The sequence below is a fragment of the Apus apus genome, chromosome 1 (assembly GCF_020740795.1).
Source record: "Apus apus isolate bApuApu2 chromosome 1, bApuApu2.pri.cur, whole genome shotgun sequence".
In the NCBI taxonomy this organism is placed as follows: Eukaryota; Metazoa; Chordata; class Aves; order Apodiformes; family Apodidae; genus Apus; species Apus apus.
The window spans coordinates 6928390-6951717 of NC_067282.1; the positions used below are offsets into that span (position 1 = coordinate 6928390).

At 39.3% G+C, this 23328-nt stretch overlaps 1 protein-coding gene across 11 annotated transcripts in view; it reads left to right on the forward strand.

Moving 5' to 3' along the window:
• Positions 1–23328, forward strand: part of DLG2 (discs large MAGUK scaffold protein 2) — a 1033121-nt gene that overhangs the window by 453740 nt on the left and 556053 nt on the right. For all 11 annotated transcript variants that reach the window (XM_051620514.1, XM_051620368.1, XM_051620405.1 and 8 more), the window contains one exon: positions 21040–21201. In XM_051620514.1, the coding sequence (XP_051476474.1) occupies positions 21040–21201 (162 nt within the window). The remainder of the gene's footprint in view (positions 1–21039; positions 21202–23328) is intronic.

Genomic DNA, 23328 nt, shown 5'->3' on the forward strand with positions numbered 1-23328 from the left:
GTCTTTGTGGTCCTAAAATACTACAGTCTCTGACTACTAGTACATTTTTATGGCTCCTCTGCACACAGATTTCCTTTGAAATAAGGACAGTGATGTGCAAAAAGTTGTGCCGCTTATTTCTCTAAATCCTCATTTACATGGTGATTTTTAATAATTAAGCTATTTTTCTGTCACCTACAGTAAAATAATGGGTACTACCATGAAAAATATTGCACTGTGGAGTTAAATTACTTCTTCGGGCTTTAAATACTGTTTCTTAGAGACGTTTTTTACAATTTTATTTTAAGTAAACTGCAACCCACTCATGTTCCCTTTACTAATACTGTCCTTGTTCCCATTCTAAATTGCAGTGTAGTGCCCCTGATTATATCCCCAGTAAGAGTCCTGTCAAACTCAAGTGTAAATAGACCTTGAAGCGAAGGAAATGCATTGACCAGAACTTAAAATGTCAGCATCACTTTGTGTGCAGATGGTGATGAGATTTTTTTAATATCACCTTGCCATTTCCCTGTTGGATAAACCACAAAACTCCTCTGTTTTTCATGCAAAGATGCTACTCTGTTGTATCGACTGGTTTAGACAGACCTGCCATTAACAAAACAAAAATTTCAAAAACTTTTAAATATAGTGGCTTATGTTGTTGCTTTCTTTTAGCTTCTTAAATAAGAGTGTGACTACATTCATATTTTCAACAGCTTCTGTCTGAATCATGTGCATGGCACTAGGCTTTTGGCTACTAGAAGCTTTATTTCTCTCCACTGATGAGCCAATTTGCTGTGACTGAGCATCAGTGTAAGATTTGGTTTCAAATCCTTTCATTGCCATGGATTTTTTAGATAACTATTTCAGTAATATGAAGTGTAGAGCTAGTCTGGCGTGTAGCTGTAGGCACCTAGTGGATCTTTCTAAGGGTTGCAACTTTGGGCCTTTCCTTTTAGTTTGCTGAGCAGAAGCAAGGTTTTCCAACTTTAAGAAGATACTGAAAAATAGCTCATTACTCAGGGATAATGCAGAGAACTAAAAGGTTGTTAGAGAACAGCAGAATGTCATGAGAATCTTTTTATGGGACTTGTTGCCTCCAAAAGCTAGCTTTACTTTTGGATTGAAGGTTTTTGTTTCTCTTTTCTTCTATATTTTGAAATATGTTTAGCTCGGGAGATAAATTAAGTTAACATATAGAAAATAAAATAGTAAGTGAAGCTTAGCTGTGGAAGGCCAGTGCCCATATGTGCCACATGCTTGTTCCTAGGTTTGCAACCATCAGTGGCCTTGCAAGTATGAGGATGTGAGATGGAAAATGAATAAATATTTTTGAGAAATCCAGACTTACCCCTAAATAATGTCTGTTCTTCTCATACTGGAAAACATGAAGCAATGAGTGAAGATTATGGGCAGAAGATGTCATCTTACAAAAATAAGTTCTGTGAATGAAAGCATTTAAATTGATGAAGTTGCTGCTTATCCTATTAAGTGTCTTGATGAAACTGTTTTTATTATGACAGTATAATCTTCTCTCTGCCTAAAAAAATATAAATCACCAAGAAACCTATAAAAATGACAGCTGATACTCCCAATGACTTTTGAAATTCAGAAAGATAAATTTAGTAACACCATTTAAAGCCATTTCTAATGCTCTCCATTAGTGATGTCTATACAGGTGTCCCAGTGCAAGCTGAGACAGACAACTTTGCTACATCATATCCTATTGTGCACAGACACTTGTTTGTATGTACTCTCTGACAACAGATCTGTTCTACACCTTGCATCACAGTTCTACAAGTCAGAGCCATAACATTTCCTTCAAAAAAGAGACTCTCACTCATGGTACTTGGGCAATATTATATGCCCTGATCATGAACCTTTCTGACCTTGTCTGTTTCTATCCAGGAGCGTTTTTTATATGTCTCCCTAGTTCTTACAGTTCATAGAATCACAAAATGGTTTGGGTTGGAAGGGATTCCAGCTTCACGCTACACCAGGCTGCACAAAGTCTCATCCAACCTGGCCTTGAACAACTCCAAGGGAGGGAGGCTTCCACAACCTCCCTGGGCAACCTATCCCAGTGCCTTCCTACCTTGATGGTGAAGAATTTCTTTTTGATGTCTAAGTTGACAAAGGCATCTCAGTATTTGTAGTTTTTTCTCCTTCTGTTCCTGTGTCTACACATAATGCTGACGTATTTCAGTTCTTCAAGCCCTTGCTTTCCTTCTGCAGCTCCCCAGCCTCCTTGGAGTTTGTTACTACAATCATTTCTATAAGCATTCTCAACTGTTGCAAATTCCTCCTTCTAGCCACCAAATGAAATGTTGCATTGAATAAAAGGGACCTGAACATTATCCATTTATTCATTTCTGAACTCTCTTTGGACATTCATGTGTGTGTGAAATTTCCGGCCTCTTTTTGCTTGCTCTCTGATGATTTTCTTCCCTATTTCTTCCCTAATTGTTCAGGTAGTCTATGCTGCTGATGCAGAACTCAAAAATGTTCAAACTTCCCTCCTGCCTTTATGGAGCGAGGGGAAATTTTCCATCCCCCCTGCCTTTCTAGGTCTGGTTCCTCACAGTGATCTTTGCATGTCTTGGAGGCATCTCAGGCAGTGCTGCAGGGCTGGAGCAAGGTGGGAAGCAGCATTAACTCATCAGTGACTATAAGAGGGATGAGAGCACAGGAAACCTCCCTCCATGAGCAGCAATCATTCATTCAAATGACACTGATTACAAATGGCTATACTTGCTGGATACAGCACTATCTGGACATTTTCTAATGAACATCAGAAAATTAAGACCATATTTTCCACAGAAGAAGGAAGTTCTGCCTTTGGTGGTTTCTGCATATCTGGGGAAAAGATCTGCCCTCAGTATTCAGCTCGCCACTGTAGTCCTCAGCCATTTGTAGAGGGAGAGGGAATTGGGTTCACTGAATATTTTATGTTACTTAAATTAATTGTCACTATGATGGCTTTTGCAAAGCATCTCACAAGAAGGGATGAATGCAAACACTTAACTGTTAAGCCTGTGCATCTCACCTTCAACTTGTCGAATTTTGTGAACCTAATTTCACTAAGAATGATAAGGCTCAAGAAATAGAAGGATTCTTAAGACCAGATGTGTGTGCTGAATGTCTCCGCTTAATGAGTTGTAGGTGGCTTAACTAAGAAATAATTTATCTTCTCTTTAAATTTCTTTTGAAACTTGGAAATAGAAGGGGTTGCATGAGATATCAGAGAGGGGTTCAAGAAACTCGGCAAAAGGCAGTTGCACTTTTAGGATACCTATGAATTCCCTCATCCTTGAGGAAAATGTGCGTTTTAAAGTAATTCCTGAAATCCTTTTATAGTTTTGTTTTGTTTCTATTTCTGTCTTTGGGACTTAATTGGCAGACAGATTAGGAATATCTAAAGATATAAACAAATTTTATTTATTTTAATAGTAGAGACTGTGTACCCAAACGTTTGCCCTATTTTTTTCAACTGTATTGAAGCTTTAATATATTTTATTGTTACTTATTCTCAATCTACAGGTCTAAAGAATAGTATTATTCTCCTTTTTAAGGCTTTTTCTCTATGATTTTAAAATACAGAAATCTAAAATAGGTACATTAAACGTGTTTTAGGTGACAATATTTATTAAAAAAGCTCTTGCTTGGGAGCAGGGGATAAACAGAAAATGGAATTTCTTTGAATATGTATATATGTTGGCTGCTTCTGTGATTTAGTAAGTTAGTTGAAATGTGATAAACCATTTTTTGTTTTTAGAAATGTTTCATGGCAATGTATCCAACATAACTGTCTTACAAATAATTAACATTGCATTTGCAAATTAACAAGATATTGCATTTCAAGTATTTTAGTTTTGTTTTGAATTAAGTGTTAGCTTGTTGTATTCTTTTAAAAATTGGCTTTCCCATTGAAGTAAAGCAGTTGAAGTACGTGTGTTTTCTTTAGCCTTTCTTTTCAGGGAAATTCCTCGTTTGGCTGACAATGAAAGTAGCTTCAGCAGTTTTTGAAATAGTAGAATTTCACATGAAACTCCACTGGGTAGTGGGATAAATAAATCCAAATACTAGCATTAATTCCACTTGGGATATGTCTTGATATAAATTTTTTTCATGTTCTTTGGGGAGTTTTCTGGCTATGTTTTCTTACTGACAAGTAATCATTGTCGCGATCCGCCACTTGCTTATGTCCCTTTTTGGAGAGATTTTAATTTATCAGGATCTGCCGAAAGGTCTGCGCGCAGTGCTCACCTCTCACAGAATCACAGAATCTTAGGGGTTGAAAGGGACCTCAAAAGTCCAACCCCCCTGCCAGAGCAGGGTCACCTAGAGCACATCACACAGGAACTTGTCCAGGTGGGTTTTGAATGTCTCCAGCGAAGGAGACTCCACAGCCTCTCTGGGCAGCCTGTCCCAGGGCTCTGTCACTCTCACAGGAAAGAAGTTTTTTCTGATGTTTACGTGGAACCTCCTGTGTTTCAGTTTGCACCCACTGCCCCTTGTCCTATCACTAGACAACAGAGGAACAGTGAATTTAGGCACTGAGTTTTTGGGTGAGACACTTTCCTGATACTCACTAATGCTTCTAATAAAAGCAGCTGTCTCCCAATTGGAATTTACAAATCTATAGTTTATTAATGGAATAAATAATACAATTTGGGGCAGGAGGTTCAAAGAGGGTAACCAGGAAACAATATCATCAACAATAATACTAAGGAATAATGGAAAACAACAATACTATGCCAAGGCAACTTCAACTAACGACAACAGCAACAACACCACATTGATTTAAGCAACAGCAATAAGGAGAAAGGAAAGGAAAAGGAGGAGGTGAAGGGTGCGCCTAACGGATGGTAAAGTGGATCGCAGAGGGAATAGGGATGGGGGCCGGGTAGATGGGCAAGGAAGGATTAAGGGCAAGTAAATATTTTTCTTTACCCAAGTCCCGAGATGGTCAGCTGTTTTATAGGTTTTCACTGTCTTCCTGCCTCACTGGCAGAGAGGTTTAACCACGCTGTGAGGGCAGGAAGAGCAGTGACAGCAGAGTCCCCCTGATGGCCCGCGGTCCAGGTGGACAGCCACTCCTCCTCCTCCTCGCAGGCAGGCAGCGTTCCCCAGGAGCTCACAGGCACTGGCAGGCCTTCTCCAGCACTCCCTTAGGCTGACTGACCTTATCTCCCCCAGTCTCTCCAGACAGCCAGCAGACCTCTCTGCCCAGTGACCAGCAGCACCTCCTCTGCACTCCAAGAGAGCTAGCACCAGCATGGCTGCTGCGGTCCTTTTTGTAAGTTGTTACAACATATTTCCCCGTGCTGGATTGGGCTTCGCCCTCTTCCCTGGGCTACAATCCAATCACTGAGGGGTTGGCAGCAGTCTCTGGGCAGCACTTCACAGCGATGTTTCCAGTGGATTCTGCCACAGGATTCTCTGTCTCCAACATGGAGTCCAGTCTGCAGTGCGTGGCAAGGAGGAGAGAGGAGACAGGCAAAGTCCCCATACAGGTTATGGGCAGCCGTTTTGTGCTCACCCACTGCCTTGTGAGCTATGTAGTTTTTAGGAGAGGGGCACCGTCTCCTACAATCACAACTCTAATTCCTACTAATGAGGACCAAGCACTGATTTCTGATATATCTAAAAAGACAGCAAACATATACAAATGAAGAAGTGCATTACGGGATAGAAATGTCAGATATAAACCCATCTTAAGTATTTAAGTTTTGAAGAAAACAGCTACCCTTTTTTCTTTGTTTTATTTAAAAATAAATTTAAAGAAGAAACCTTACAATGGCACCTTTTGCAACTTCAGATTCATAGTCTACAAAAATGGGGCTCCACTTTTCTTGTACAGAATTGTAAGTATGTACCAAGTCAATCTTTTTTCACATAAAAAAAACTTCTGAGAAATATGAAGCATTCTGAGGCCAGAACAAGGAACAGAATGTGTCCAGAATAGCTGATTAGCCACCAATGGGTATTATTCTGGTTAGTATAGCTTGGCAATATACATCTAAAGTGCAGGAGTTCAAACTGTTTCACAGGCAGGTGAGCTCTGATGGCATGCAGAGAGCTGGCAGAAGGTATGGCAAGGGTGCTGGGATATGCAGCTGTCTGGCCTATTTGCAGGTGAGTGCTGAGCACATGCAAATGAGCAGCAGTGATGTGTGAAAGTTAGGGAGGTGGGAGGAATTAAAGAACTGCAAATTTTCACAAAATAAGCATAATAACTAAAACACCTCAGAAATTTTGATACAACAGTTGAATGCACATCACTTGGAAAACATTGGTTCCAACTAAGTATTTCAGGAACTTTGAGAATAGACTTTGTCCTGTTATGTATTTGGGGTGTCTGATTGATCAAGCTTTGTAAAAGATAAATGTGTTATGAATTTTGCCTAAACACAATGAAAAAAGGAGTTCAAGAAATATTTTACAGTGGTTCCATGACACTTTTAATTTGTTGGAAACTTCAAGAAGACAAAGTGTTAAGATCCTGTTTCTAGCTATTTCACTATAGTAGTGGTATTTAAAAAAAATAATTGAGGACAGTCAGTACAAAAATGAGATATCATCCTACATTTGTTCAGACAACTAGAGCCCATTTCGTAACACTAGTTAATCATCTGTAAAATAAACTCTTCAAAATATTTCCTGCTGCACCATTTAATCATCACTTTGGTGGTTAAAAAAGTTAATAAGGCCACACTTTTAATAAGCTAATAAAGCCAAAAACTATGTATAAGAACATGGACGTATAGGGCCAAAATATTACTGGCAACTGGGATTTGATTAATGCTATGTTCAGTGTTGAATCTAATAGTTCATGTGGGAGCAAGGGAAATTAGATGGCACAGCCCTTCCCAAGGGAGCTACAGAAGAACCAGGCTAATTTAACACTACCTGGAGATTATCAGCCTTCAAAACCGCAGATGTATGTTCACAACAAGCTGTGGCAATTCCCACATAGATAGTTTTCACTTTGGTTTAGTCACGTAGCAATTAGGACAAAATGCCAAGTCACTACACTGAAAAATAAACACAGTTCCCATGGGGGAGTACACGCCCACGGTTTTTTTCAAGGACTGAGAGCCAGAGGAGCTTCTGGGTGAGGTTCACCACTGCCAATATCCCAGCTTTTGGGTTGTTAGTGTCAAGAACACAACACCATTAAAGCTCAGTCCATCCCTTCCTGAGCAGCAGAGATTAGATTAATCACACAAAAAGGTACATTTTCCTTGGTATGGACAGTCAGTCATACCATTGTGATTAATGTTTGCAGAACTTTGCTCATGCAGAGAAGTTTTATAAATAGTAAAATGTGTTTTTGTCACTCTATACATGATAGTTCAATGTGAATAATATTTTATATATAGTCACTGACTTTTAGATCAGTGATCCAACTGCAACAAAGGTCGACAACAAGTTAAAGTCATTCTCACTTTCTCATTGTCAAGATAAAAATGAGCTGTGGCTCTCAGTTTGGTTCCCACAGAGCATTTCTTTTCCTCAGCAGAAACTCACAGCTCCAGACTCAATAAATTGTTTTCCTTGTTTGTATTATCAGCTGAGTAGCAGAGGATTGACAGAAAATGGAGAGAGACTTGCTGTCTCTTGTAAAGGTGGTTTATGCAGAGAAAAAGATGTGTTTTTCACAAAAGAACTTTTATTTGGGGACTTTACACTGCTACTTCATAAAAAACCACAGAAATACAAGTCTTTGGCTATCCATATAGCTCTTAGTTGAGTACTAAAAAATATGGATAATGAATAATCAAATAGCTCTAAATAGGCCATATTCCAGATGGACGTTACAAATCTGAGGATTTGTCCCACTGCACATATACAGCTCTGGAAATACTTATTTATATAATCAATCAATCAATCCATTTGTTGGGTCAGGGCTTAAAAAACCCTCAGTCTAATAGTAAAACTGCTGTGTCTAGACCAAGCTATTTGCTTGGGATTGTCTCTGAGTTTTGTTTTGGGTATAATTTTATAAGGCTGTCTTTCATTTCAAAGTTAACAGTGCCTTATGATTGCCTTATGATCTGGGCTGAATCTAATTTTAACCAGGATGGGTTTTGCTTTGCCCTCATTTTCTAGTAATTAAGAACAACAGAAAATGTACCATGACATTGTTATTCAGCTGACAGACATTTATGCAGCCTCCCTGAAAGCTAGTCATTGAGACCAAAGGAATTTAGATTTTATTTACTTTATGACATTTTATACAACACACTGACATTTCAGCTGAAAATGTAGAAAAATCAAAAGAAAAATTGTGACAATATCCAGACTTTTTCAAATAGGGATTCTTAGTGAATGCAGTAGGGGTTTAACCTTTTAATTAAGCATTATTGCAAAGACAGATGGCTTTGAACCTTGCTAAGGTCAATCTACAAGAGAATTGTTATTTGTTCAGAGATAACTGTACTAACTTCTAAAGTGTTCAACATTCCCCTTTGTCTTCTGCTTTCTGCAGCTGTAAGACCAATCAAAAACCTCATTGAGAAGACAGGGGCAAAATAATGTAGAATTCAGCACAAAAACAGGTAGGCACAATGGTGAGACACAACAGTTGTACCCAACAGAATAATCAGGCTGTACCTTTCAAAAGCAGTAAAGTTGTGATATCCAGGTTAGGATATGTAGAATCTTGATTTTCAAGAACATGGACTGCTAGTAAATTTCTATCTGAGTTTTCTGGTGCCCAGTGAGTCTTCTATGCCCTATCATATACATCTGAATTTTTATAGTATTTTTCAGCTCTAAAGGACTTTTCAGACATTAGTAACCCTTATAGACATACAATATAACATGACACAAAACAAGTGCCCTATCATTTAGGCATGGACTCTAGGTTATATTTACAGAGACCAGCTGGCTTATTTAAAATGCTTATTTAAAGCATGAGTGCTCCACATCCCTTAAAAATAAATTTTAAAAAAATCCTATTTTTCCAACATGACTATGAAAGGAGATCCCAAAATAACAATAGTGCCAACAAAGAACCATTGTCTCCACTCGGCAGAATAATTACTGGCTGATTTTCACATTTAGAATGGAATGTGAAAAATGCTTACCTATCCAATCAGGACAAAGGCAAATTTAGGTGCCTAGGTCTAAAAGAAGTTCTACATGAAGTAAGAATTTGTGCATGCATGTATGTATGTATGTATTTATGTATTTATTTATTTTCCCTGCAATTTTGCTAGTTAACTGCTGTTCACCATGACCAACTCACTGCCTTGTGCTTCTCTAAGCCATATGGGGCTTGAAAAACTAAAGAAGGCTGTGCTGGCAGGCTTGCTTGGCCCTTCAGAAAATGCAGATGTAATACATTATTAGTTTATTTTTTAAACAAAATAAGTAGTGGTGGTGATAAACTGCTTCTTTTTAATTTTAGGTAAGATAGGAAATCATTGCTTCTGTGAGCTCAAAGGATGTAAGCCCAAGAGATTTTCTCATTACATTAAGCTCAGTGTACCTGCAGAAAGGGAACTTCAATGGGATATTCTCTTCCTCTTCCACTCTTGATCTGGGAGTAGTTTTACCTTGATGTGTTACCATCAGATTAGTGAGCTGAAGAAGCTTCTCCTGGAACCATAAACTCCATGGAGTAACAGTAACTAGGTTGCTTGTGGAGAGGTGGAAAGGTGGAAAGATGGAACTGATGATTTTGGTGATAGCCTCAGTGAAGCAAATACTCTCTTGTTCATACAGTCATTTCATGTATCTCTGTTTTCTGCTATAATGACAGCTACTTTGCCAGCTTGTGCCATAACCAGGGCTTTATCACAGTATGTGGAAGCACGGGTTATATTGCCACAATGATGCTGTACTGAAAGGGAGTGGAAGAATTAAGACCCAGAGGTCTAAAGCTGACTTTTCAGTAAGTACCCTGCTTTAGAAATGTTCATCTTGACTCTACCAAGTGTCAAGCACATGCAAATTCACCTGACACAAATGTGTTTTGGTGGCGTATTGAACACCTAGTTACAACTCTTTTTGTTAGTAAAAATTCATAGCTTTTAAAATACAGGACTGGTAAAAGTAGCAAATATTTGAGATTTGTAGTGACTCTTCCAGCATCAACATAAGTTGGTTTGGTACAAAAACAGTGGTATCTTCAGAACTAATGGCCTAGGTTGCAACAGCAAGGTTATTTTTCAAGTTTATGCACATAGAACATTTGTATTTTATTTAAGAAGAGCCAGTTTTCAACAAGCACTGAAAGAATGAGTACTTATCTCTATACCTTCTTCACAGTAGAAGAAGCAGGAATGCTATTAAAGTTTATGAGGGGTTTTTTTAATGTGTTTATACATTGTGTTCAAAGAACAGCTAAGGGATGTCAGGGTTATAAAGTTAAGCACTGAGATTTAGGAAATGCGAGAATTAAGATGGTCTAAACAATTTTATTTCAGGCCCTCTGTGGCAATATGTTGTCATGTAGTATTATAATATAATTGAAATACAATTTAAATTACACAGTTATTTTTGTGTTCATGGGCCCTCTGCTTCTTTCAGTCACGTGGAGTGGTACTTCTTATGGTGTTTTACATTCAACAAATGCTTCCATGAATTATTTAATACATGCAGTTCAAACTCTGCTCCATTTACAGAATTATTAATTTTTTCATTGATTTTCCTGTTATACTGAGCCTGACCATGCTATCCAAGTATCCCATAAACATTAATGAATTTGTGTTCACAATATCCCTGTGTGATTAGAACTTTTACTTAATAAAACAATTAAGATCAAATGAGTCCACTAGCTTTTGTGTCCAGCTTGCAATATTGAAAATTAAATTAATCTCATGCAAAATGTCTAAATCCTAAGCTGCTTTCAGTCCAAGTTAGGAAAAAAAAAAAAAAGAAAGAAAAAAAGAAGGAAAAGAAGAAAGAGTGCCTTCAGGAGCTTTGACAAATATATGTGTAATATTGTGAATTTCCAGTTATTAGCAAGGGATCTACTGATACCAGCAGTTTAAGTTTTAGGTGGCCGATGTCAGCTGACACCAGTTGCACCTTAGACTGACTTCATGGAGCATACACAATTCTGTCGTATTTTTTCTGCACAAAGCCCAACTCCTGATTTCAGCTAAAGCTGCTGAAGCTCAGCAAGCCTGCAAAACCTGGCCATCTGCGCCTACCAAGGCCTTTCAAAGTGAGGAACATCTCAGTTCTACACCTGTAGAAAGCTTGATTCTGTGAAATGCCCAGCAGTGCCTGAGATTTCTGTGACAAAAGCAAGAACAGAAACAGGCATCTACAATAGCATTTGCCTGTCTTAGTCTGAGAGAATCCTTTTGCCTCATACAATTTTTGTTCAGAATTCTCCAGTTTCTGTAAGAAATTATGGGGTCCCCAGTTCAAGAGGGACTGTGTTGGACTTGAGAGAGTTCAACGAGAGGCTACGAGGGTGATTAAGGGACTGGGAAACCTGCCTTACAAGGAAAGGCTGAGAGATCTGGGGGTTTTCAGTCTAGAGAGGAGAAGACTGATGGGGCATCTAATTAATGTCTATAAATACATGAGGACTGGGCATCAGGAAGGAAGGGACAAGCTCTTTTCATTTATATCCTGTGATAGGACAAGGCGTGATGGATTCAAGTTCTGTGAGGGTTACAGAGCACTGGGTCAGGCTCCCCAAAGCATTGTGGAGTCTCCTTCTCTGGAGACTTTCAAGACCGTCTGGATGCCTTTCTGAGTGATCTGCCCTAGTTTTGATCTTGCTCTGACAGGGCAGTTGGACTCGATGATCTTTGGAGGTCCCTTCCAAACACTAATATTCTGTGATACTGTGATGCTATGATACTGGAATCCCACAGACACACAATTCCTGTGTCCTTCAACATACAATTCATTCCCTGTCCTGTCTACACAATGAATGTGGTAGGGTTCATGAGGAAATCATACTTCCTTGACTGTTGAGCACTTTACTCTGTGGATTTCTCTTTCTTTTAACCTATGAATTAAGTCTGTATTTAAGAAAAGCAGAGTTTAGTTTTCCTTCTCAATTTCATTTATACCTGGTACTGCAGAAAAAGCAAGGGTATCAATGGGGACACTTCCTTTCAAGAAGTTTAGAAATAGGAATATATGAGCAGTGCAAGTGTCAATTTTAAAATTGCTCTCCACTGCCCTAGATTGAAAATCTGCACAACTTAGCAAGGGGTAAGGCCACCACCATCAGAGCCACAGGCATCTGCCACCTCAGTAATTGCTGGGAGCACCAATTACTATGCAAACTAGTGCTGGAGTGAGACAAGACAAATGCTTTTCCTATGGGTTTCACAAGTATTTTTGAGCAGCATGAACACTGGAGTGCTCAGTCCTTTTTTGTTTTCATCACCTGAGCTTTGATCTTTGTCTCCATTTGCTCCAATACCCGTTTTGATGGTTTTTCTATTCCTTTTATTTCCTAGAGAACTCTCAAGTCAGCCTTCCCTGGATTTGCTATTACACATTATAGATTCCTTGCTTCTCTTAGCGTTGGTGGGTAAACCTCCCTGTATTTAACTGTCATGTATTCAAGGCAGGAGAAGACTTAAGATAACATTTTCATGTATCTTTTTATTATTATTATTGGTAATACTGTCTGAAGGAATTACTCTGCTGCTCCTTGATTTTTCATTCCTCTCCTGTTGCCTCCTCCACTGACACTGATGCAATTATTGGTAAGGCTGAAGCTCTCTAAGGGCATAATTCAGTTCAGACAAAGCCATGAAAAACCCTAGTGTTTATCAGTGACTGATTTGAGGAAAGGCTGAGGGAGCTGGGTCTCTTTAGCTTGGAGAAAAGGAGACTGAGGGGTGACCTCATCAGTGTTTACAAATATGTAAAGGGAAGATGGAGTTAAGCTTTTTTCAGTGATGTCTAGTGATAGGACAAGGGGTAATGGATGCAAACTGGAGCATAGGAGGTTCAATATGAATATCAGGAAAAATTTTTTTACTGTGAGAGTGACAGAGCACTGGAACAGGCTGCCCAGAGAGGTTGTGGAGTCTCCTTTGCTGGAGACATTCAAACCCCACCTGGACGTGTTCCTGTGTGATGTGCTCTGGGTGATCCTGCTCTGGCAGGGGGGTTGGACTAGATGATCTTTTGAGGTCCCTTCCAGCCCCTAGGATTCTGTGATTCTGTGATTCTGTGATCAGTACAAGGAGCAGAAAGGAGGAACAGGACTGCACAGGGGAGACAGATGCAGGAGGTAGAGAAAAACCCGTGTCTAGCACTGTTATCAAGGATGCATTAGATACTTGGGCATAAGATGAACTTAGAGGCATTGTGAGAAAGGCTACAGCACCAGAAAATGTGCCCAGTGGCCATCCCTCCCTATAGACCCCCTTTGAATCAATCTAAGCACCAGTGGGTGCTAACACAGCCAGGCAGTGTCCCAAATTAGAACCATGAAACTGGGCAGGCTTTCCGGGGCCAGAAAGCCCACTGCAACTACATCTGACTCATGACCAATGAGGGATAAGAAACAGAGTTAGGGGACAATCCTGGTTATGCTGTGGAGTAACTCAGTAGATGCTCCCCTGTTGACTGATGCTTAAAAGGGCATTGGTAAATAATATACTGAAACACATAGTTAAAGCTTTAAATCAGTCCAGAGAAACACACAAAACTAAGAGATACAATTCACTTGCGTTTTTTTGTTTGTTAGTTAGATAATTGTGAAGAAGTCACTAGCAGTGTGCACTGGGAGGAGGAGTCCTATTTTTCGCATAAATTCAACTAAGTAGGGCACCCAAGTGTGAAAGACTGGGGAGAGGGTTTCAGCTGCAAAACACAAATGGCCTGTTGTGTCATGGGCTGAGCAAAGCTGGACTAAATTAAATTCTGTATTTTTGGTACAGAAGAGGGGCAAGCAATTTATTCTTTGATTTTTCCTTTTTTTCTCTGTATCATTTGTTTCAGGCAATAATAATAATAACAATAATAATAATATTTATTTATTATATTCCATGATTACTTTGTAATCTTCTGATATAAAACCAGGGTGTTTGTTTTGCCATGCTGCATTCTCACCACAGGCTTATTGGCAGGGAAACTGAGATATGACAACTGGTGGCATTTGCCAGCTCTGTTTCTCCAAATGCTCAGTAGTAACCTCAGCACAGCCACCCCACACCAGCAACTCTTATATAGGTCAGGCAAGAGGTGGAAAAGAAGAATTTGTGAGGCTCAGTTCTTCCACACTGGAGGACTTCAGCAGCAGAAATGAAAGGGTTAGGGAATGGGAGCGGAGAAATGATGCATCTGGGAATGCATGGGGGAGCTGCAGGGGAAAAGGGGGCATGAAGGAGGGAGCTAATGAAGCATGAAGACTTGTGTAGTGGTTGTGGAAAATGGACATACCAGAAAGAAATATGATGAGGGGAAGAGTTGAAAACTATAAAAAGTAGTATGCAAGGAAAGTTATTGCAGGACAAAGGGATGGAGAAGTGGCCACAACCCGATTCTCATAAATTGTATGGTTTCACCCACATCTTTCCTTTGCTCCAATTAGGTAAACAGTCAGTATTGACTAAACTTTTTTCCTTTTTTTTTTTTTTCTTTCTCTCATTTTTTTTTTTTTTTAAATTTTAATTTACTTGTTTTTGTAGTCTGCAGCCACATTCAGCATTTAATACTAGCAAAGCCGCCTCCTTGGAGTGTCTTTTTTTACACTGGTACTTCAAGTTAAAAATCTATTTTAAATTATTGGATAGCAAGTAGCAGCCTCCAGAGGGCTAAAGTGATGCTGTTAACAGGTCCAAAACGCGATGCAGCATATGGAGCTGAATAGCTCATGGTACAGATTTGCATGCAGGCGGTTTTAATGAGGATTTAGAATTCCTTGAGGAATGCAGCATTCTGGGCTAGTCTCAGTCTTGTCAATACATAGCGGTTTTTGTACATGCTAAAAGCCTGCAAAGCCAGTAGCTTCCTACCTCCTTGTAACTTTTGATGTTTATAAGAAGTGTTAGACTTTCCTACAGGTGACAGCTTTGTGTATTATCATTACCTGCTTATATGTACTTACTATAAAAGATTGCCGTCTTTTTTTTGAAATTATGTTGCATCAAGTCAGTTCAAAGGAAAGATCTGTTGAAGTTTTATGACATCGCATATCTACTTATTCTTTCCTGCAACATTTCGTTTTCTAGTTGAATGTGAGAGAATGCTTTAACTAGATGGTTACTGTGCCATCTTGTGAGCGAAAGGCGCAACTACCTCCTGCTAATACAAGGCAGAGGAACTTGGGCTGAAGTCTGTTGCCCCTCTTCCTCATCATGAAAAATGAAATTATTTAGCGTTTCAAAAAACAGATGAGGAGGATACTGTAAAGTGTATTTGGTCCACTACATTGTACTTGCATTTTTTAAAAAGCTGAACAGAATTCCCTACAGTGGACAAATACCTATTTCAGTAAACTGAGAAAAGAAACCACGTATTTGCTTTTTTTCCCCCTCTCCTGAAGACAAGGAGCTTCGTGTTGTGATTAATGGGGGGAAAAAAAGTAAATTCTCAGTATTCAGTGCTGATAATGTCCCTTCTGTGAAATAATCTGGTTCTTAGAGAAAACTTCTTGTCCTTTAAAAATCACTATATGTTTCTCAGAGATAGCACAATATAAATTACACAGACCACTGCTAGATATTATATTAACACAGAGAAAAACCTAATTCCTGACCTTAGAAAGTCTGCTGTCTCCTGGAACCTTTGTGGGAAAGGAAAAAATAAAGGAAAAAAAAAGAAAAAGAAAAAGGAAGAAACCCACCAAAACCCATCTAAAAATAAATTGCAATGGCAGTTGCCAATCTACATCATTATTTTTTAATAATTATTATTCTTAATATTAGAGTCAGTTTGGTCAGACTAAGTCTTGGGTTTAGAAGAACAGACTGGAAAAATCTCCTGAGTTCTACCCCTGCTTAATTAATCAATTCTCTTTGTGACCTTGAGGAAGTTCTTGTTTTTCTGTGCCTAATTTTACCCACCTTTAGATGATGCACACATTTTTTCTTCAACAGGATATTATCAGACTTGACTACCACTTGTAAAGCTCTTTGGGCTTCTTGAATGAAAGGTATTGCTGTGATACAGTGAGAATCTTGTTAGAAATCTACTTGATAAGCAAAAGAGCAAGTCATTCACAATAAGTGTAATTATTCAATGATTTAAGCTTCTTAATCTACTTCCACAGTCTTGGCAAGCAGATTGTGATTTCTTCCATTTTATATAATGAGAACATTTTTTTTTTTCTCTTTTCACTCTATAGATTGATTGCAAATATTCAGAATTCAAGCTGTGTTGCTCATTTGCAATCATTTGGATGAGTAACATTATTTCTACTCATGATTGGATGAATTCCCAAGGACTTGTGTGTGCAAATTGTCAAGTTTGTTTTCTCAAGATACTCATCTGTATGACATTGAAATTTTCTGCCTTTGGAAGTGGTGCCAGTAAAATCCAACACATTGAAGACCACTAAAAAAAACTGATCCCAAAAGTAAGACAAGGTGGCAGTAACATTTTTTCTAAGAGGTCTTGGAAGATTAAAGTTTTGTTTAAATGGACCAAGTCCTTTATGGTTTTGGTTTTTGCCTGATGCTAAAACTGTGAACAAATCCAGTGTATTGAATTCTGGACCTGATGTCATGCAGAAAGAGGGTGATGCTTAGCTTGCTCAAATGTAGCTCCTATGTCAAGGTTGCAGCAGATGACAAACAGTGGGAATTGCGAAAAGCTCAGATCCTGGATTGAGGGAAAAGGCAAGTGAGCAAGGGATAAGAAGCAGGTAGCACTGGGATCCAGTTGCATATCTTGTCTACCTCCAGACTGCAATGGGACAAGTGGATCTGTAAAAGGTCATTGTCTCATGTGGGAAATATTCTGCAGAAATTCCTTCCCCTGTGCTATTTAAGTTATATTGGTTATCTGAAGACCCACAGCTTCTGAGGTACAGAAGTTTGGACCCTCCTGAGGAGGTCAACAAAACAGAAATAGTATTTGAGACTTGAAATCCTCATCTGTTAGAACTAAAGTGAGTAGTATTGCTATTGTTTCCTTTGACAAAACTTACTATGCTAGTCAGAATATTTATAGCAGACTGGCTTTGAGGAGAGATTGGGAGCAGGGTGGAATGCTCATTAATGGATTACCATCTCCTAGTGTGTTGTGGTATCTTTTTTTCCATCATTAATATCTATCGGCTGCATCTCCTATAAAGTTTCAGATCAGTGAAAAGCAATGTCATGTTTTTGCCTCTGTGTCTCTTGAACGTGGCAGTGTCTTTTTTATGTAGAGATCCTCTTTAATCCAGGATTCACAGGCTGCACTTATTTCATGGTATATTGTGGAGCCTTGTGTCTCTTGTAACACACTTTGCTTCCTCCTTTTGCAGCCCTCCTACTGCAAGCAGAAGTAATGTGTGAAGTATTGCAGTGTGGTTCAGCCAAAGAGCCGCATAGAGAAGAACAGGGACATGTGCTTTTCAACTCCTGTAGGACCACATTCAGCAGCTTAGGACACAGGTCAATTTGAGTTGATTTAAAATTAAATGTTCTGTTTGCATTTTCTGCAAAGCAAACCAATGGTAACTACCAAAAAAAATGCTGAGGACTTATTTTTTCTTGAGAGCTGACTTTGTTGAAATATAAGGCTTTTGACCACCACCTTCTGCTGGATTCATATCTTCAGTCCTGTTTAGCTGACAGTTCTTTGGCAAACACAGCCTTAGAAATACTCCATTAGGCAGTTCAATGTAAGGAGAAGAGATGTTGTAATAATCTCACATTGTAGAGAGAATTATCTCTTACAAAAAGGCACGTTTATATTAAAAATTCACAGCAGAGCACTCCACTCCCCCATTAAAGGTAATTACAGAGGATTTTAAATATGTGATGCTAGTTGGCAGTGTACAATACCCTGTCAGCAGAAGGCACTGATTTGTAATTTAATTATCATAAGAAATCCACCTGTTCTTTTGTCAACTGAAGAGTAGCATTTCCGTGCAATCATGCTTTTCCTTCCAGAAATTTGAATTAACCCTTAGAGAAAGCTTTGGTTTCTAGGGAGTGGGGTAATTTCAAGGACATTTACAGGACAGAGAGATGGAGACAAATGAGGTATTTTTGCAGGAGACTATTAATTTTGGCGTGGTATTTTCAGTCTTACCAGTGGCTTTTTGCTGTGTCAAGCTGTTTTGGTTCACAGCTGAGAGCATTTCAGTGAAGAGATGCTGTGGGAGGAAAGATGTATGAAAATCAATGAGTTTGGTGCTAAGAACATGAGGCAAACACTTAACAAGATTGACCCAGAAATGCTCTAGGCTTGCACTTCTTGAAGAACAAGAAGGCTGGGCTTGGGGTGGGAGGGAAATAAAGGCAAATGGAAAAGTGGAAACCTGTCCTGTAAACTTTCCAGTTTATGGCATATGAACATGGATATTACAGTGTTTGTAATGTCAATGCACAGTTATCAGTTAAAATTATGAATTTTCATTATAAGGAATAGGTTTTCCTAAAAAATTTAGCAGTGGAGATCCATGAAAGTATTCTGCTTTTTGGGAGCACTGGGCTCAGAGTCAACCAGTTTCCTCTGGGCCTTGGCTCCCAGTTATGCAACAGTTCCGCTGCAGTGCGGTGATGGAGAAAGGATGGTCAAAGAGATGTGCTCTCTTTAATGCCACTTTACACTGCTTCTTGCTCTGTAAAGTTGCACAAATTATATGGACAGAATAGTGTATATATAGAGAGAGTGTATAATATTTGTGTCAAAAATAGTGTAGCCAGCAGGAGTAGAGAAGTGATTGTCCCCCTGTACTTGGTACTGGTGAGGCCACACCTCAAATGTTGTGTTTGGTTTTGAGCCCCTCATTACAAGAAGCACATTGAGGGGCTGGAGCAAGTCCAGAGAAGGACAACAGGGCTGTTGAAAGGTCTAGAGCACAAGTCTTATGAGGAGTAGCTGAGGGAGCTGGAGTTGTGTAGCCTGAAGAAAAGGAGACTCAGTGGGAGACCTTATTCCTCTCTTCTACTACCTGAAAGGAGGTTGTAGTGAGGTGGAGTTTGATCTCTTATCCCAAGTAACAAGCAACAGAATAAGAGGAAATGGCCTCAAGTTGCACCCCAGGAGGTTTAGATTGGATATTAGAAGAAAGTTCTCCACTGAAGGAATCATCAAGCACTGGAAGAGGCTACCCAGGGAAGTGGTAGAGTCACCATCCCTGGAGGTATTTAGAAGATGTGTAGATGTGGCACCTAGGGATATGGTTTTGTGGTGGACTTGGCAGCGTGCTAGGTCAACAGCAGTACTTGATGATCTGAATTGGCTTTTCCAACCTAAATGATTCTATGATTCTATGACAGAGCTTTTTATGGCTTCTGCCACTACTGTCTTTTCTCGTTAGAAAACTGTCACTGGACATTTTCATCTAATTTCCCAGGAAGATGCAATGACTCTGGTGTTCCGTGATTATTTCTCCTAATCACATTTTAGCAATTTACTCACTTTAAGGAGGGTGTCTCTGACTTTTCAACTATTTTCAAAGAGCTCTCACTGGATTAAAAAAATAATTGCTTGCTTGGGGCTTAAATGATCCATGTGCGAAGCCTTAAATGGGACATCAGTTGGAGTACTGTCTACTAGACTGATGACTTCTTGCCCGAATAATACTTGTCTGGTGCCAGTTATTTTATATATTAATCAATTATATTATCTGAAAGTATGTGAAGGGTTGCAGGCATATCCAAGAAAATAAGAGAATAAATAATGTCACTTATACTCTGAAAATAATTGGCAACTGCTGAGATTTTTCCATACATGAGAGTGAAGGCAAGAATAAACTGGGATGATTTCCTTTGGAGGGATGAGTAAATGAAGTAACAGCCCAGAGCTGAGTGGTCAAAGTGAAAGGCAGGAGCAGCAGAGAGGTTTTCTTCACAATGTCCTTGTCACTGTACCTGAACTAGAGACTTATTTTTCTTATATGGCCATCCAAATAAGTCTTAGTCTTTGATTTTATCTTTTCTTTAGTCTTTCATTTTGCTTACTCCAATATTTTGTCAGCTTGAAAGCAGGATTTACAATGACACTATCTGCCCATCTCTTATTGCCAAAGACCTATGAACTCCCTGCTGCTTTACACTCTGCTCTCCTCCTGCTCCTGGCTGCCACAGCTCCACATCCCCCACCACGGAGTGATGCCTCGTGAACCCCTTTGATGTTCTTCTCCCTCCAAACAGCGGTGTGTACATCTGTCAGGGATAAAAAGTGAGGCTTTGGCAGCCCGGGGGGTTGCAGGCACCTCTCTGAGGAGAGGCAGGGACTGACCCTGCCAGACACAGTCGGTTCCAGCTGGTTCCAGCTGGCTCAATAGCCCCGTCATATGACACAGTTGGGCCCATCACCCAGGTGGATGGCACCTTTTAAAAAAGGTTTCTAGCTGAAAGATAGATTAGGTAATTTAATTTCATTTTTTAGGGTTATATCGTTGTTACAAGCTTCCTTCTGGATCCTGGACAATCTGCTTATCTCCCGTTTCATGTTGCCCCTCTGTGGAGTGAAGAGTTACAGCACCTCGCACCCTACTTAGTGTCCAGGGTGAGGAGCAAATTCTGCCAGGCTGTGACTCTGTGAAAGTGCATGTGTGCTCTCCAGCATCAGGGTACATGGCACTAAATGGAAAATAAATCTTTTGCAGAGAAAGGCTATAGAGGTGCAGTTATTAATGTGGGGATGTGAAATATGAGTTGATGCTATAGCTCAGCTGATCAACATGCCGTTTTATGTTCATTATCAACCTTTGCTACTATATCATCTCAGACATCTCCCTGATGGTGAAAGTTTAGTGTGATAGACCGTAATTTCTCTCATTGATGAAATCTTAAAAAAAAATATGTTAGGTATTCTCTCCAGAACAGATCAGGAAATCTGAGCATTATTTTGTCTAATGTGAATTAGACATTACCTTAACTCATATTTACATTAATACATGCACATTGTCTCCTCAAAGCTTATTTGTTCTCTCTTGCTATCTCTTTTCTCTAGAAATATCGTTATCAAGATGAGGACGCTCCACATGATCATACTTTGCCTCGATTAACCCATGAAGTGAGAGGCCCAGAGCTTGTTCATGTGTCAGAGAAGAACTTGTCTCAAATAGAGAATGTCCATGGATATGTCTTACAGTCTCACATTTCTCCTTTGAAGGTAGGATCCGTAGTCACTATGGCTTTTGTCCTTGAACACAAGAAAACATGTAGCATGAAATGCTTGGGAAAAATATTTTGTCATAAAAAACCAAAACTGCTTTTTAAAAAGTGTCACTGCAGATTGTCCTGTAATGGGTTTCAAAGGCTCACTGTCATGTCACAGGTGATGGTTCAGTTGGCAAAGCTTTGTGTTCAGATGTGAGTTTTTGCTTTCAGTGAGATTTTTTGCTTGAGCAAAAATAATTCCTGGCAAATGAGTCTGTTTTTCTGTACATTGAGAAAGGAATAATGAAGGTTCTCAGCCTAAATATTGTGGTGATTTTGGAATAGCACACTTCCTTTCTTGATTGTCCTTGTTCAGAAATTGAAAAAATACTCTAAATGTAACCATCTGGTGGAATCCTAGTTTTTGCATGTCTCAAAAAGCTATATCAAAGTCATAAGTTATGCCTGAAAAGGGAGCTCATTTACCACTATTCAGATCCTCGCTCAAGCACTTGCTCTTTTTTGAGGGTTTTGTTGCAATTCAAAGTGATGCAGAGACATATCTCTCCTAATTAAGGCAATTTATTTATAAAGTATAGAAGGTTTTTCTGTATGTGTCTGGTGTACTCTGATATATCTTGCCTGGCAAAAAATGTTGATCTTCCTGGTGAACCTGCATATTAACCTAAAAGAAACACATTCCTGAAAATGACATTTTCTCTTTAATGAGACTGCAGTAGTTTGAAATTGTTTCTAAAACTTATCTAATGAAAGGAGCTTAGATGGAAGGATGAACATGACAGTTTTCCTGTTTTATTTTCTGCTAGGCCTGGAAAGGGGAAGAAAAAAAAAGGGATATTTTTACTAAAGGTGGTGATGTTCTGGGTAACGGTTTCATTCTGGCAATTAACTAAGCAGCAAACAAGGCAAATGGGCTTTGCTCCTTTTGGTGCTCAAACCCTGTGAAATGGGCATTGCTTGCCTAGCAGAGTGCTTGCAATGTGGTTACCAGTGAAAGGTAATGTTTATTATTAAAGACTGATGTGAATGCAGCTGGTGTTCATTGAGCCTTCATGGAATAGCCATGTAAATTTATCTTCTGTCCTCTGCTCTTGTTCCTGTGTGTAGTTTGTACATCGTTTGTCTTTTTGTGTTTTAGCAGCTTTCCAGGTTGCTTACCTAACTTCTATTGCAGAAGCCAACAGCATCAAGCAGTGATTTATCTTCTTATGCTGAAGAAAATCAATTTAGTTATTTGGAAGGGATTACCTCCATGTGGCCTCTGTGTAACCTCAGGGGGAAACCACAGACAAAGCAATTTCTTGTCTAGAAATGAAACTTCCCTGCTCCTCTAGGGGTCCTTGAATCTTAAGATTGCAGTGGTGCTTCTTACTCATGAAAGTAAATATTAGGTATTTTTCTTCACATTTGGAGACTTTAAAGTAAGGCTGCTTGTTCCAAGCTTATAATGTAGCAAGGATGATAACAAGCTTATTGTGAAGTGAGGTGAAGGGTACCCCAGACATCTGCAGTTGCCTTGAAACAACTCTCAGTCTAGTTTGCTCATGTGACAGGAGAAAGCTGTTTTCTGTTGCTGTTTCTGTATTTGACTCTGTCCCTTTCCCTTCTTTCCCTCAGAATCACAGTATCTTGTGTCTGCCACTTAATCTAAATTTAGTCATTTGTCTCTTCAGATGGCTTCGAAATTTCTGCTTTCTTCCTCCTGCAGTCCTGTCTTTTAACCTTCAACAGAAACTTAGCTCAGGAGGCTGGAGTAGACTTTCTGCTAGAGCTCAGGGCACTGTGGTACCCTTCCTATCTGAAATACCTGCTTTGCATTCACTTTTGTTTCTGGGAATTGACTGGCTTCCCTGTTCAGAAGCTTTTTGTCATGGTGATTTCCACATAGTTGAGAAACAGCATTCCAAACTCTCCCAAATCCAATCAGACTTGGTTGTTGCCTGGAATTAGACTTTTCATCCAGTATTCTGATGTCATAAAGTATTCCACCCTCTTCTGAGCAGTATTGTGTAAACATGGCTGCACTGAATAATGGCCAAATCAGAGGCATACTGCCTCTCAACCATATCATGCCCTCCTAGGGAAATGTAAAATAATGGTTTTTAAAGATTGGCTGGCT